The 17,220-nt window shown below is 40.2% G+C and overlaps 1 protein-coding gene across 2 annotated transcripts in view; it reads left to right on the top strand.

Annotated features, from left to right (window-relative positions):
* Positions 1-17,220, top strand: part of DNAI3 (dynein axonemal intermediate chain 3) — a 142,369-nt gene that overhangs the window by 61,910 nt on the left and 63,239 nt on the right. Inside the window, exons 1-3 of one of the 2 annotated variants that reach the window (XM_050805768.1) lie at positions 5,455-5,968; positions 16,017-16,094; positions 16,822-16,860. In XM_050805768.1, the coding sequence (XP_050661725.1) occupies positions 16,031-16,094; positions 16,822-16,860 (103 nt within the window). In that variant the 5' untranslated portion in view covers positions 5,455-5,968; positions 16,017-16,030. Of the gene's footprint in view, positions 1-5,454; positions 5,969-16,016; positions 16,095-16,821; positions 16,861-17,220 lie in introns of those variants that run through there. The other variant, XM_050805769.1, reaches the window with a different exon arrangement.

A 17,220-nucleotide genomic window follows, 5' to 3' on the forward strand; every position in this document is an offset into this window, starting at 1 on the left:
TTTTGATTAATTCTGGTTCCACAACTATTCATTGAGAATATACCACATTTGAGGCACTGTCTGGTTTTTCATGGCAATGCTATGAGGAAGGGACAGATTAAAATCTGTGGGCAATCTGGACAGGCTAGTAATTTGGCATCCATTCATACTAATACCCCTTAAAAATGTGTTCACTGTTTTTCTAGTGGAAATAGGGAAAAATTGATTTCTGTTAATAAACATATATATCCTTTCTTTACATTTGAAATAACTTATTAAAAACACACTTTTCCAAACTAGACAACTTTTGGGGAGAGTGCCAAACTATTCAAAATATAGGTATCAGGCCGGGCGCAGTGGCTCATGCCCATAATCCCATCACTTTGGGAAGCCAAGGCAGGCAGATCACTTGAGGTCAGGAGTTCAAGACCAGGCTGGCCAAAATGGTGAAACCCCATCTCTACTAAAAATACAAAAAAATTAGCTGAATGTGGTGGCACACACCTGTAATCCCAGCTACTCAGGAGGCTGAGGCACAAGAATCATTTGAACCTGGGAGGCTGAGGTTGCAGTGAGCCAAGGTCATGCCACTGCTCTCCAGCCTGGGTGACAAAGCAAGACTCCATCTTGAAAAAATTAAAAATTAAATCAAAATGTAGGTATCAAAGCAGGCTGAACTCAGAAATGGGAGTATTGCCTTTTGGTTGACCCTCATGATTGGTACCTTTAATGGCAAAATTTTTCAACATAGATTTTATTTCAAATCTGAAGCTATTTGGTTGAGAGAAGAATACATTTATGTCTCTCCTGGCTTGTAAAAATTTCCCTTTGGAAACCCAAACTAACTGACAACCTATTCGCAATTCACTATAGGGAAGTTTGGTATCTTTTGAAGAATGCCCCTTAGGGCAGCATTGGTTGCCCTCACCCTTGGTTACTCAATGTGGTTGCTCTTGCCCTTTATCTGGCCTGGCTCTGATGAAAGCATTATCATCCCAAATTTTGCAGATGAGATTTAGAGAGTTTAATAACTTGTTTAATGCCACCTATGCAGAAAGTGACAAATTTAGGCTTCAACATAATTTCCTTATTTAAATACAATAGTTGAGTGACTTCACTTTAAACAATATTTAAGTGTTCTAATGACAATAAAAATTGTACATGTAAAACTGATATTCACTGACTTTTAATGCTTTATGATATTGTAGGTCTATCACTACCATACAATGACTCTCCCACCACCAACTATTTCTAGGTGTAGGGAGTTAAGTCTCAGCCATATTGACAAGTAAGTTCACTCTGCTACCACGTGGCCCTGTTTTTTACCTCCATAGCTCTCTCTTTGGCCCTTCTGGAGATACCTGCTGCCTGCAGACTGCAGATGAGTGCTGGAGCCCTGCCTTCTCTTATGGGAAGGGCCAGCAATTCTGGAGCCACGTGGGGCCTGTGTCCTCCTTAGTCTCCAGTAGACTCAAGCCATTCTGTGCAGTTAAGAATGCCTTTCTCCTGACTTTAATGTTGAATAGATCCTAATTTCTCATTAATGTTCTAGTCCATTTTTTTCTAGAATTGCAAAAATTGGCCCTTTCTTCCAACAACTAAATCTTCGTCCCAGGGTCAGGCTTTTTTGTCTCTTTCTCCTTTCTGAAGCTGAGTACTCTTCAAATGCTTCTCGCTTCCTCATGCAATAGGTTGTGGTAGTTTCCCCAAGCGCTTGGAAAATATGTAGTAATCCCAGCAGTTTAGGGCTCAAACAAGGAAACTTCTCCCTTCCAGGCATAAAATAGGGTCCTCCACGCCTAGTTACTGAGCTAACTCTTTAAAAAATAATCCACAAAAAGGATGAGTCACTCACCAAAATAGTAAGTAGTAAAAATCTACCTCATGTCAATTTATCAGATGATCCTTTTGTAAACCCAATCTGAAACTTATCAAGATGTCCTTAAAGAATCAGGGAAATATTTTCAATTATGACTTCTTGACTCTTTAGATGTTCGCTCAATCAATAAAGCTAAAATTAATTTTTACATATCTTCAAGTTTCAGGGAAATTCAGTTCAACCTCCCCTGGAAGAGCATGGACATATTCACTAGCTACCATGATGATATTTCATTTCTGACCACTCCCATGAAAGAATAGGTAGTCAATCAATCATGAATTTATAACATGAAGAAATTTCTAAACATTTCCAATTTAACTTTTAACTTTCTTGGTATTGTGACTTATGACTCATTCCATCAAATGGACATCCCCTTGGCATGTCTCTAAAGAAAAGATGACAGAAGGGCTTGTCTCAGCCAGATCACAAGGTTATAATTCTTCCTTAAATCTGACCGTGAAGGATTATGATTTTTTTTTATGGAGAGCAAATTATTTAGAAAAATACAAAGAAGCTTCTGTTAGAGAACTTCTTTTAGATTTACTTCCAAGAATAGTAAATCAATTACATAATTAAATATATGCTTCATTAAATAGCTATGTCCAGTCGGCCATGGCGGCTCACACCTATAATCCCAGTACTTTGGGACAACAAGGCTTGGGCCCAGAAGTTCAAAACCAGTCTGGGCAACATAGTGAGATCCCCTCTCTAAACAACAACAACAAACCAAAATCTATGTTTGACACTATATCACAATGTGATATAAAGGATGTAAAGGAAATATAAAGTAATGAGACACCATCCCTGCCTTAAAGTCTAGAGGGGGAGACATCTATGTAAACAAGCTATTGCAACACAATGTAATACTTGCTATAATGGAAAAACAGAGGAAAGAGTGTCTAATTCTACTGAGTGCCTGTATGGCTGGACAGAGAAGGTGACATTTGAGTTGGGTCTTGAAAAATAAATAGTCATTTACCAAGTAATGAGGATGAAGAAAGGCATTGCAGATGGAGGTAGAGGCAGAAATGGAGGCAGCAGGATAAGCAGACACACAGTTGTAACCCAGCACAGCACAGGGGACCAGTCGGGAGCTGTGTAACCAGAGCTCTGACTCTCAACCTGAGACCCACACACTCCTGGACCTGCACAGCAGTATGTCAGGGGCTGTGCAAAGGATGAGCATGTCACAGTTGCCTAAGGTTTCTTTGTGTTTATTCAATTTTCTGTCAATTTTAGTTAATAGCAGCTTTAGACATTTTCTAAAAAATGGAAACAAACATGAATTCGTCACAGAGCCAAGTGCAAAAACTTCATAAATTCTTTATATGAAACAAATATATCTCAGTTGCAGGAGTCTATGTCATGTTATAGACCTTCTTTCCATCAACCTACTACTCACTCCTGGTTCCTGTGATTTCCTGCTCCTTGGCTGTTACGGGTCTTCAATTAAGAAGCAGTGGACTAAAATGTGGGTTGGGCTGGGGATGGAAGCAGGAAATGAGGTTAGAAAAATAACTAATTACCTTTCAGATTTATTTCCAGTGTCTTGCAGAACCCTGTTTATACAGAGTTTCATATGCCAGCTTGAGCATATTTAAGCAGGGTGATGTCAGAATTCAAACTATGATTTGGAAAATTCTGTGGCAACTTGGCATATAAATTAGAGGGAAAGAGAACAAGTCAAAAGACTATTGCTGCCGTCTAGGTGAGAGACAAGGCATATCTGAAATAAGGCAGAGGCAGAGGATGGCTAAGAGAAAATAGATTATTTGAGAGACAGTTAAGAAAGAAAAATGACAGGACTTAATGATATTTTGACTGTGGGTAGTAAAAGAGGAGTCAAGGATGACTTTCAGATTTCGTTTTGCAACTGATGGACAATGACGCTATTACCTAGGGTAGGAAATAAAGAAGGAAAAACAGTTTCCTGAAAGAAGATGAGTTGACTTTGGCTCTGCTAAGTTGTGGTGCTATGGCAATTCATTCATTCACTACATTTAATCTTTTTTTTTTTTTTTTTTTTTTGAGGCGGAGTCTCGCTCTGTAGCCCGGGCTGGAGTGCAGTGGCCGGATCTCAGCTCACTGCAAGCTCCGCCTCCCAGGTTTACGCCATTCTCCTGCCTCAGCCTCCCGAGTAGCTGGGACTACAGGCGCCCGCCACCTCGCCCGGCTAGTTTTTTGTATTTTTTAGTAGAGACGGGGTTTCACGGTGTTCGCCAGGATGGTCTCGATCTCCTGACCTCGTGATCCACCCGTCTCGGCCTCCCAAAGTGCTGGGATTACAGGCTTGAGCCACCGCGCCCGGCCCATTTAATCTTTATTTAGCATCTATTAAACAACATGAACTGAACTAGAGAGGTAGTTGGAAATGTCCAGTAGCTAGAGGAAATTCAGGTCTGGAATTTAAGAGATATGTTAGGCTGAGAATGTAGAAATGAAAGTCTGGCGTGTTTAGTGGTGATGGCTGAAGCTAAGGGGAATATATGATGCTGATGCCACCAGGAGAGTGCGATGATTAAAAAAAGAAGACTCAAGACTGAGCCCAGGGGAAAACAAATCTTCCAGTGCCTGGGAGTGGACAAGCTGGAAAAAAGTCGTCAGAATGTTTAGATAATACCTCTTTTTCCGTTTTTTTTTCTTCATAATTTGTATTGTAAAATTTGGTTGAATTTTGTGAACACAAATTTTTCAGAAATTTGAAAGAATCTATATGATCTTTCTGCACATTATGTAAAAATCTTCATTCAGGATCCTTAAAGTCTCATATGTTATAAATGATCAGCCTTTTCCCAATTAAAGATTTATTTAAATTGGGTGTAAAAATTAATTTAGACCAATTACAGCAGTCAATTACATTGCTTTATTAAATTCTGCCAGTTTACAAATTAGGAAGTTATTATTATTATTTCTTTATTTATTTTAAGACGGATCTTGGCTCATTGCAACCGCCACCTCCCGAGTTCAAGCAATTCTCCTGCCTCAGCCTCCGGAGTAGCTGGGACTGACAGGCGCGCACCACCATGCCCACCTAATTTTTTGTATTTTTAGTAGAGACGGGGTTTCACTGTGTTAATCAGGATGGTCTTGATTTCCTGATATCGTGATCTGCCCACTTCGGCCTCCCAAAGTGCTGGGATTACAGGCGTGAGCCACCGCACCAGCCCCCAAAGTCTCATATGTTATAAATGATCAGCCTCTTCTCAATTAAATATTTTATTTAAATTGAGTGTAAAAATTAATTTAGACCAATTACAGCAGCCAATTAAATTACTTTATTAAATTCTGCCACTGTACAAATTAGGCAGTTATAAGTTTTTTTAAGGGAAAGGAGGAGAACAGTGTTCAGAGAGTTAAGCTTCACTGTATGAATCCCACAGGACTTCTAATCACAGTTAAAATGAACCTTGGGTTACTCACGGATTCAAGTTTCTTCCCCGGAGACTCATACTTAAGCTTGAATCAAATTATAAACAAAAGTTATTCTGACAAGAGGGAAATGTAATCCATCAGGGTTCTGGGGCGCCCACGACACTCAGTGGAGCGCAGCTTCCTCTCCACTCCCTAGGAGGGCCCAGCTCCAGGATGGGCAGGAAAGCTGCCCGAAAGGATTCTGAGTGGGCAGACTTCTTAACATCTCCTCTCCTGGTTCCTAGGGTCCACACCCCAAAAATATTCTTCTCTGGGTGAGATTGCGGTGGGTGTGAGGCATGGACCGAGACCGTCAGACCTGGGGTCGGACCGGGCCACTGTCATCAATATACCTAAGCCACAGAACTCTTTCCTTAGTAGTGGAAAGCTGCTGGCCTCACCCGTTAGCGTTAAGTGACGTCACATCGTGCCATCCAATCACAAGCCTGCTTTGAAAGAGACTGTTAGGAAGAGGACACTGTATTGGTAGAGGTTCTCTGTCAATCTCGCAGAAGAATCGCCTCTTTTCTCTTAGCGACGGATGCGTCCTAGCAACAGTCGGCAGAGTTGCTGCGGTTTGTGCCCTTGCGATTTGTTATTCTGAGAGAGGAGAGTCAAACTCCCACCTCCAGCTCTCGAAGGAGCTTTTCCCGAGGGCACTGCATAGAGGCTCCTTTTCCTTCAGATCAGCAGTATCAGGTAAGGGAAGCTCTGAATGGGAAAGGCGGCGTGGAAAAGAAGTATTTTACTCACTCTTTCAAGGGTATTTGAACACTCGCTGTGTCAGCAATGTGCTAGGTTAGTGGCAGTGAAGACTGCAAAAAATACAAGTCTTTCCTTGCTTTCAAAGAGCTTCCAGCCTAGAGAGGGAGACAAAAATAGCAACGAGAGAGCGGTTAACGACACTCTAAGAACTTTGAGGGCATTACTGTCTTGTTCCCATGTTACATATACCCAGTAACTATCATATTGCCTAGCACATAGTAGGAGCTCAATAAACCATGATTGAGTGAGTGAATGAATGAATGAATGCCAAAATAGCCTGATTCTGATTATCCGTCTAGGGGCGGGGGTCAAAGAATAAAAGATTAATGTGGGCTGAAATAGATTACTTCAGGACTATTTAGAAAGGGCTGGAGTAGATAAACAGTGAGGAAGATGAACAGGGAACACAAACTCTTTGAAAGTAAGGACATTGTCTTATTCCCCTAGTGTCTAGTTTACCTAGTACCTAAATTGCTGCTCAATACTTTCTCCTTCTTCTTGTGTATGGTGAATGCTAAACGAATTCACAGCAATCTTTTAGGAAGCTCTGAGTTTGAAGCCCCCTGCCTTTGCAGAGACCTGACATAATTACACATAGTATGATTGGAAAGTGTCAGGGAGAACAAGATTGTTTCAGCCTGAGTGACGAAGTCAGGGAGAATTCAGGCTTTGGGGAAAACCTTCCTATTGACCTTGAATGATGAGTAAGATTGAAGCAAGCAGAGAGATGCCTGTATGGTGTGGACAAGAAGCAGCAGGAGGGGTGGGAGGGAAGACCATTCTCCAGAGAGGGAGGTGGGAAAGTCCTGAACTGTTTGGGAATGAATGGAAACCGTACGAGGCTGGAATAGAACTGGAAGGGTTGACATGGTGAGGCAGACTGTGAAGGTATCGAAGGCCATACTTACATGAGTTCGGACTCTATTTTGTTTTGCAAAGTCTGGTGTGTAGACCACCAGTGCAAGACTGTCTCACAGTGCTTTTAAAAATACAGAGTCCCAGGCTCACCCCAGACCTCCAAAATCAAAGGAGGTCCAGGAATGCATTTCAAATGAGCTCCATTTCTACAAACTGGAAGAGAATGCTACTGTGAATGGTAGGGACCCACAAAAGTCATTATACAGGGAAGAGACTTGATAAGAGATGCATTTTTGGAGTGCTCTGAGGTTGGCCTCTTGAGTAGTTGTTCTGGTCAGAACAGAGGCAGAGAGGCCAGTTAAGTGTCCATGATCTAGGGCAGGGGATCCAGGGAGGAGAATCTGTGGATTTTTAAAATTACATATTTAGGGGGCCGGGCGCGGTGGCTCAAGCCTGTAATCCCAGCACTTTGGGAGGCCGAGACGGGCGGATCACAAGGTCAGGAGATCGAGACCAGCCTGGCTAATACGGTGAAACCCCGTCTCTACTAAAAAATACAAAAAAAAAACTAGCCGGGTGAGGTGGCGGGCGCCTGTAGTCCCAGCTACTCGGGAGGCTGAGGCAGGAGAATGGCAATGGCGTAGACCCGGGAGGCGGAGCTTGCAGTGAGCTGAGATGCGGCCACTGCACTCCAGCCTGGGCGACAGAGCGAGACTCTGTCTCAAAAAAAATAAATAAATAAATAAAATAAAATAAAATAAAATTACATATTTATTTTCACTAACCACCGATTGAAATGTATGCAATTGGTAACAAACCACAGTAGTATTCACAGGCCTGTGATTTTGCCGCCAACTCTTTTCATATTACATTATAGAGATTGTAAATATATTATTTATCCTCATCATTACTTCACAATTAAGGTAGTTATTAGAACCACTGCTAGATTTTGTTATTTAATGTGTTAATAAAGAAGTACAAATTATTATATCATGATTTTTTAAATATTTTAATACCTATATTTCCATATAATCTGTCTTCTTTGTAATTCCATGTTTTTATTTGATGCATGGGCTTCACCAGGCTGCCAAAGGTTCATGGCACAAAACAGGGTTGGAGCTCCAGTTTTGGAGGATGTGTTAAAGACCTGAACCAGAGGAGGCTGTGGGAGAGGAGGGCTTGGAATTCGGGACATATTTGGAAGGGAGAAGTAATAGGATAGGATCTACTCAAATAAGTGAGTATTCAATCTTGGAAAGTAGTGGAAATAGTTATGGAGGGAAAGAAATGAGAGAATAGACTAATAGACATTGCAGGAATAGTTGTCTCTAGGGGTGGATGTTGTATACTTGCCAAAATATGGCTGAAGGGCCCAGGAGAATCTTTAAGCTTAACCAGGGTCTTAGTGAAGATTTACTGAGAATCAGTAGTTCTTGGAGACACATTTACCAGAGACCCAAGATGTTAGTCTTGGGTTTTATTCTAAATCTTTGTTTGTTTGTTTGTTTTAAAAGATATCGCTGGAGAGGTACCTCACACCTATAATTCCAGCATTTTGGGAGGCCAAGGCAGGAGGATTGCTTGAGGCTAAGAGTTCTAGACCAGCCTGGGCAATGAAGCCAGACCTCATCTCTTAAAAATAAAATAAAAGATAGGGTGCAGTGGCTCATGCCTATAATCCCAGCACTTTGGGAGGCCAAGGCAGGCAGATCACCTGAGATCAGGAGTTCAAGACCAGCCTGACCAAGATGGTGAAACCCCGTCTCTACTAAAAAATAAAACACTGGGTGGACGCAGTGGCTCACGCCTGTAATCCCAGCACTTTGGGAGGCCGAGGCGGGCAGATCACAAGGTCAGGAGATCGAGACCATCCTGACTAACACGGTGAAACCCCGTCTGTACTAAAAATACAAAAAATTAGCCGGGCGTGGTGGCAGGCGCCTGTACTCCCAGCTACTCGGGAGGCTGAGGCAGGAGAATGGCGTGAACCCGGGAGGAGGAGCTTGCAGGGAGCCGAGATCGCTCCACTGCACTCCAGCCTGGGCGACAGAGCGAGACTTTGTCTCATTAAATAAATAAATAAATAAATAAATGAATAAATACTAAAAAAAATAGATTTAAAAAATGGGCATGGTGGTGGGTGCTTGTAATCCCAACTACTTGGGAGGCTGAGGCAGGAGAATCACTTGAACCCAGGAGGCGGAGGTTACAGTGAGCCAAGATTACGCCATTACACTCCAGCCTGGGTAACAAAGCGAGACTCCATCTCAATTAAAATAAATAAATAAATACATGAATAAATATAGAAAAATGGAAGGCCAGCATGATGAGCTTGTAAATTATTTGGGAAGAGGAAAGAGGATGATGACCACCTAGATGAGGTCAGCTAATTGAAGAAGATCTGAGAAGATAAGACTTTTTAAGGAAGACCCCAGTTAAAGAGAAGGTGCCAGTGCTACAAGGCCTTTCATAATCAAGATCTCTTGGCTGGGAATAAGCCACACATACACACAGGCAACAAATGAGAGTATGTAAACAGGTGTGTGCTGTCAACCTAGATAGCAAACAGAGAGGGGGACTCTCTAAAATAAAATGTTTATTTGGGAATATGCATTACAATGGGAAGACACATGCAGTGGTAAACTATATGCATATTCAGGGAGATAAAAGAAGACAAAGGTTTTTAAAGGAAAAATGAGGAGGATTATATCATTGTCTTCAGATAGTTATCCTTGGCTACAGAATCAGTGACAAGGGTGGCACCAGTCTGAGGTTGGACAGGCAGTTCCTGGGCAGATATCCTAGCAGTAGTATTTTGTGTGTGTGTGTAGAGTGGCAATGACCTTTATGCAAGGTTGTGGTTTTGTATAGTCTTTTGTGATAGTTCTTGTTATCTAGCATTTGTGACATACACTCCCTTCATGGCCTTCCCTAGCTCTGTTTGTCAGGGTTTTTAACACAAGTGGCTCCATGCTGATTCTGACAACTTTCACAATGCATTACATGAATAAAGTGAAGAGAGGCAATTAATAGCTGTTTAAATCACTGTATTATGACAATTTAATTTATGTTACTTATGCCTTCATCTATAGTAGTTAACCTCCTGAATAATAGAAGCATCATAAGAGGATACAGTCATGGGCAAGTTGGAGAGTTAGTTTGGAAGCAGATTGTAGACAGCTGTGAATGCAGTGGTCCTCGTAATCAAGTGGTGCACCATCACAGGTTTTGATCTGTTATGCAGGGGACTTACCAAATATACACTTTTGTCAACCTCTAATGTCTCTTTCTGTTAACATAGAATCTAGAAAATGTGACCTTTGTGCATTGATGGCAAAAGGTGTTCTGAAATGCGTAAATTAATTTACAAAGAAAATAAGTAGTTTTAATATCAAAAATATTTTTAATAAAAATGCTTAAACATTTCTAAGTGTTACCTTCCAAAATTTCTATTTTGAAATCCACTCAGCTCTAGTGGTTTGAAAACCAGTCAAAACACAAGCCACTGGGTTAGGCACAACCTTTATTTTAGGAGTAGATGAAATATATATATATATATTTTTTGAATTGGAATCTCACTCTGTCACCCAGGCTGGAGTGCAGTGGCGTGATCTTGGCTCACCGCAAGCTCCATCCACCTCCTGGGTTCACACCATTCTCCTGTTTCAGCCTTCTAGTAGCTGAGACTATAGGCGCCCACCACCATGACTGGATAATTTTTTTTTTTTGTATTTTTAAAAGAGACGGGGGTTTCACTGTGTTAGCCAGGATGGTCTTGATCTCCTGACCTCATGATCCGCCCGCCTCAGCCTCCCAAAGTGCTGGGATTACAGGCATGAACCACCACGCCTCTCCTCTTCTGCTGCTCTTAATAATTACAAATTGATTTCAGCTGGGAACAGAAAAAATGTTATGCACATTTCAAAGTAATCTTAGTAAAGTAGGATTGGGTATTGAAAATTTTTTCATAATCTTTTAATAAGCAACTCAATAGAAAAAGGTTTGTTAAATGTAACACATTCATGAAATTTTCAATTAATTTTATGAAAAAAACTTCAGTAAGTCCTGCTATAATTTGAAAGTAATATCTTTTATTGGGAATTTGTTTTTAAAAAGAAAGATCTACATAAAAAATAAACCTTGAATAAATGTGTTTATTGAAGTTATAGAGTATATTATTCATTTGGTTTCGATACCCCCAATTGAAAGTGATTTATTTTCCATACATAATGTTGGTAGGATTTTTATTATTTACAATTACTAAAATAAACTGCAAAATTTTGCCTGAAACTGAAATACAATATAAGGTGGCTACTCCCAAAGTAACCATTTTCCTTTCAGTTCAGACTATATTCACCTGGCTCACTTCCGCTTATGAATGCTTCTGTCTGTGGTGCCTAGAAATGGAGATATTATGCTTTTTAATGAAGAAGAATTAAGACCCCTAAAAGCCTTTAGAACAACCTGGTCACTAGTACCTGGTCACCAGTCACTAGGTCACTTTGCCCTTAGTCACCAGTCAGTAATTTAGACAGTAATCAATTAACGTTTGTGAAAGTAGTAAATGAGCAGTTCAGGTAAGGCAGCACGCGTTAATGCACGTTCCAATTTTGGTGCCTAATTTGTTGCCGAAAATTTGACTTTGGTTTTCCCTGAAAACTGGAAACTCAAATTATCTACAGAGCGTTTAATAGCAGTGTTTGAAAAGAACAGGACACTTGTTTACTTTGATTATTTGGGGGATGATTGTAAACTGATACCTATATTCAAGTTTAATTCTAAGGCAGTGCTTCCTAATTCCTGGAACCTGTGAATATGTTACCATACATGGCAAAGAAGTAAAGTCACAGATGAAATTAAGATCGTGGACCTTAACATAGGGAGATTATCCTGGATTATCTAGGTAGGCCCAATGTAGTCACAAGGGTCCTTAAAAGTGAAAAAGAAATGAGAGGTCAGAGTATGCTATGTAAGAAGGACTTAACTCTCCCTTCTGACTCTGAAGTTGGAAGATGGAGCCACAAACCAAGAAATGCTGGTGGGCTCTAGAGATTGGAAAAGGCAGAAAAGCAGATTCTCTCTTAGAGGCTCTGGAAAGAAAGGAATGCAGCCCTGCTGACTCCCTGGTTTAAGCCAGTGAGACCTGTGTCAGACATCTGAACTACAAAGCTGTAAGATAGTAGATTTGTGTAGTTTTAAGTCACAAAATTTGTGGTAATTTGTTACAGCATTAAGAGAAAAGTAATACAGCATGCATACAGATTATTCCACAGACCATTAGGCAGAAGCCTTTCATTTAGACTGGAAATTCTATAAATCTAAGGGGTTTTTTTTGGGTTTTTTTTTTTGGTTTTTTTTTTTTAGTATGTTCACTGTGCTAGTTACAGGGGTTACAAAAATTGGAAAGAAAATATAATCCCCATGCTAACAGAGTTTATAGTCTAGTTTGCAATCTAACTTCATATACCTTCAATTGAACTTCTGAACTTCTCTTTCAAATCTGCTCTTTCCATGGGATCTCCATCTCAATAAATAGCAACTCCATGCTTTCAATTTCTTAGGCAAAATTCATTGATGTTATCCTTCTCATAAGTGATATGTTCAAGTCACCAGTGAATCTTATTGGGTCTACTTAACAAAACATACCCAGAATCCGATCACTTTTCCCATCTCACTTTCACCTCTCTGATCTAAGCACTCTCATCTCTTCCATGGATTTTTAAATGTCTCTCAACTGGATTTCCTGCTTCAGCCTTTTCCTTGTTGCAGTCTTTTTTCAACACAGCAGCCATATTGATCCTTAAATTGTGGGACAGATGGAGTAAAGTAACTTCTCAGCTCAAAGCCATCCAGTACCTCTCCACCTCATTCAGAGTGAAAGCCAAGGTCCTAATACATGACCTAGACCTTGGTGGCATATTATATAGTTGTTTCCAATTATATCCTTCCCAGCCATTACCTCCCGTACCTGTAAGAGGATCATACATTCCCACCTACTGCCAATCAGGCAGAGAATCCCTCCCCCATTATCAGGATTGACTTACTTGCTTGGGCCAATAGAATGTCAGCAGGAGGCACAATATGTCAGTGCCAAGGAGAAAGTTAGGAAGCATTATGTAGTTCCGTTAGCTCTCCTGCTTTTTTCTCTGCTGTGAAAGTGGTACATATGAAATAGGGCCTGCTTCTTCAGCCTGGGTCCCGGAATAAGAAGACTTGCAGCAGCTCATCCACACTACAGTGCATAGCATGAGAAGAAATAAATTTTTGTTATTGTATGTCACTGAGATGTAGGGGTCATTTGTTAGTGCAGCAAAGCTGACTAATATATCCCTATCACCTTTCTGACCAGCTTTGCCTGTAGTCTTTCCCTGACTCTGCTCCAGCCATCATGACCTTCTTGCTGTTTTCTTAAATATGCCAGGCATGATCCTGCCGCAGAACCCTTAGACATACTGTTCCCTCCACCTGAAAATACTCTTGCTCTCCCAGATATCTGTGTTTCTTGCTTTCTCCTTTCTCAAGTCTTTGCTCCAATGTCCAATTCCTTTTTTTACCTTATTTTTCTCCTTAGTAGTTCTCACCACTTAAAATACTAATTATATTTTCCTCCTTTATTTGTTCATCTTTCTTCCCCTAGATTGTAAGCTTGCGCAAGGGTTTTTGCCTATTTTGTTCACTGCTGTATCCCTAACACCTAGGATAGCATCTGGTGCAGCATAGTCACTCAATGTATATATGTGGAATAAATAGTGGTGGTGGTGATGGTGTGTGCGTAGGGTGAGGCTAAGTGGTGTTAAGAGTTTTTCACCATGTTGACCAGGCTGATCTCAAACTCCTGACCTTGTGATCCACCCACCTCGGCCTCCCAAAGTGCTGGGATTACAACTGTGAGTGCACCACAGCACTCCAGCCTGGGCGACAGAGTAGGCGTCTTGGGGGAGAAAAAAAAGAAAGTTTTTTCCAGTATTTTACATCAAACTAAAACGCAGCTGGGATAGCATATGGAGAAGGAGTACATTGATAAGGAATCTTCTGAAAAAAGGAATAGATGAAAGATTTGAAATATACTAAGACTGGGAAGTGATATGGAGGACATTTGATAGCCTAAAGAGTTAAATCAGATCCATTCATTGCAGAATATCTTAAAAATAGAAATTGTCAGAATCATAAAATATTGATTAGATAATAAAATCCTGCGTTTTAGCTGGGCGCAGTGGCTCGTGCCTGTAATCCCAGCACTTTGGGAGGCCGAGGCTGGTGGATCACCAGGTCAGGATTTCGAGACCAGCCTGGCCAATATGGTGAAGCCCCATCTCTACTAAAAATACAAAAATTAGCCGGGCATGCTGGCACGCGCCTTTAGTCCCAGCTACTTGGGAGGCTGAGGCAGGAGAATTGCTTGAACCCAGGAAGCAGAGGTTGCAGTGAGCTGAGTCCGCCCCGCTGCACTCCAGCCTGGGCGACAGAGTGAGACTCTGTCTCAAAAAAAAAAAAAATCCTGCCTTCCTGGGTAAAGACAATGATTTAAAATAGTTTCATTTGCAATGAAGCAGAGCAGTTAGTTATCATTGAAATCCAAGGGATCATCTAGTACAGAGGGTAAGAATGTGGCTATTAGAGCCAGGCTGCTTGGGCTCACAGCCTGACACCAGTGCCCATTGAGCTCTGTGTCCCTTCAGGAGAGTCACCTGAACCTCTTGGGGCCCCGTTTTCTCATTATAAAATGGAGACGAAGATAATAGTAATAATAAAATGTGGTTATCTAGTATTTAGTAGTACAGTAGGAAATAATTCATTGCATATTTCAAAATTGCTAGAAGAATTGTAATGTTCCGAACACAAAGATAAATGTTTCAGATGATGGATAATCCCAGTTATGCCGATTTGACCATTATACATTGTATACATGTATCAAAATATCACATGTACCCCCAAATATGTACAACTATTATATGTCAATAAAAATGTTTTAATGTGGTTAAGATTAAATTAAAAATACATATAAAGTACTTGGAACTGTGCTTGGCACATAGTAAGCACTTCACGAATGTGAGCTATTATTTTTATTATTTAAAAAATACATATGAGAAAATCTAAAGCAAAGATGTTTACACAAAAACACAGACACACTCACATCCACACTTTGGACAAGATTTTGTGATTGAGTATCTAGGAATAAAATAAAACTTTGATATTTTGACCATAGGCTGTGAAATAATAGTCTGTGTTGATTTGTTAAAGTGATACAAACAGTCAGAGATGATTGAGTTGACTGATGACACTTCATTTCATTAAGTCTTCACAGTCACCTTGTGGGGTGGATTTTATTATTATTGCCATTAAATAGATGAATAAACTGAGACTTAGAGAAGGTAAGTAATTTGCCCATGGTCACTCAGCTGGAAAAAGTAGAGCCTGTTTAAAAACTCTGCTGACCAGGCTCCTGCAGTCACACTCCTAACCATTTAAACAGAACGGGACAAAGGTGAGCATGGCGGAGATGACAAGGATTTGATGTCATGGTGGTGACCTTGGCCAGTGTTGTATCCTGTCAAAATTGATGAGCAGTTCCATGGAAAACTTTTGGAGGCATTCTCTCTGATAGCCCAAATAAGGCCTTAGTGGTTATGTGTTCACATCCTAAGACAAAAGTATGATCTCAATTACGTTAATTTAAAAATTAGATATGCATATGCATGTTGTGGGCCTATCACTCCCAGTGGCCTATCTTGTCTTTGTAGCTGGACTACCTGTTGGAAAGCCCAGCAAAAGGTAGCACAGAGCAGCTACCTGGGATGGGAATTTCAGTGAGATGCAGGGAAGCCAAGTCCTCTGTTGTGCTTCCATGGCAGGACCTGTGGCTGAGACTTTGTTCTGGCAGGTCACCACAGTGTGCTTCAGCTGAATGGCTCCACCGGAACAGTAAGATCTCATCAGTAAGATTGTTGTTGCAATAAACCTTTGTCACAGATCACCCGTTCTAGGAAGATACAGGTTGATTTAGCCCAGGGTAAAACTTAGAAAACATATTCTTATGTTTATTAAATGATAATGTTTAGTATTTGAAATTGTAAGTTGTTTGCAAACTGTAATAATTTACTAATAATATCATCTCTTTATGCAGCCCAAGCCAGAACCATGGCTCCAAAACGAAAGAAAAAGTCATCACGTCGCAAAAAAAGCCCAAAACCAATATTAGCTGGTAGGATTATTTCTTCATTGAATGGGATTTTTTTGTGGAGTATTTGTATATATATTAGAAGCAAAATGATTATGGTTTTACATATCAAATTAAATAAAATATTCCTGTGTCATAAAGTCAAATGAATGAGGAATAAGATATATGGAGATTCATTCTTACGGATTAGTCTTTTGACTAATTTCATTATGATACCAATTAAATGCCATATAATGAATGCTGTAGTAAACATATCACTAAGAGATAACAGTGTGAAAGACAATTATTCAGATTTTCTCTAATTATTCACAAGATAGTTTAACTCTTCATTGAATATTTGCACTTATATTTTGTGTTTTGAGGTTTGGTAAAGATTATAATAAACTGGCCGGGCACAGTGGTTCACGCCTGTAATCCCAGCACTTTGGGAGGCTGAGGCGGGTGGATCATGAGGTCAGGAGTTCGAGACCAACCTGACCAACATGGTGAAACCCCGTCTCTATTAAAAAAACAAAAATTAGCCAGGCGTGGTGGTGCACACCCGTAATCCCAGCTACTCAGGAGGCTGAGGCAGGAGAATCACTTGAACCCCAGAGGCAGAGGTTGCAGTGAGCCGAGATCGTGCCACTGCACGTCAGCCTGGGCGACAGAGCAAGAGTCCATCTCAAAAGAAAAAGAAAACAAGACTATAATAAACTGAGATGTATTTGATTCAAAAATGTAAATTTAACTTCCTTTTATTATATTCTAGCTAGTGAAGACATGGAACCAGTAAATATGGAGAGCATGGGTAAGTGGAAATATAATTTGCAACTTACGTCCTCAATTTTATAATATTTTAATTATGTAGTAAGCAAGCAGGAATACTACAAACTGAAGTGATCAATCAAAATGTACATGGGCTAAAATGATACTATTCTAATTAAAATATAAAATGAAAAATTTTTTAAAGAAAAAATAAGAGTAGAGAATTTCAAACTGAGAAACAAACTTGGACCAAGCAGTTCATTAAAAATTCATTATATGATTATTGAAAGGCCTTTTATAACTATAAAGTGTTATAAGTCTGCAACTTAAGACTTTTATCAGGTAAGTATTTTTTCAAACTTTTGCTCATAGGTAGTTATCTGTATTTCACGCTAAGATGCCA

This window comes from Macaca thibetana, chromosome 1 (genome assembly GCF_024542745.1).
Source record: "Macaca thibetana thibetana isolate TM-01 chromosome 1, ASM2454274v1, whole genome shotgun sequence".
Classification (NCBI taxonomy): domain Eukaryota; kingdom Metazoa; phylum Chordata; class Mammalia; order Primates; family Cercopithecidae; genus Macaca; species Macaca thibetana.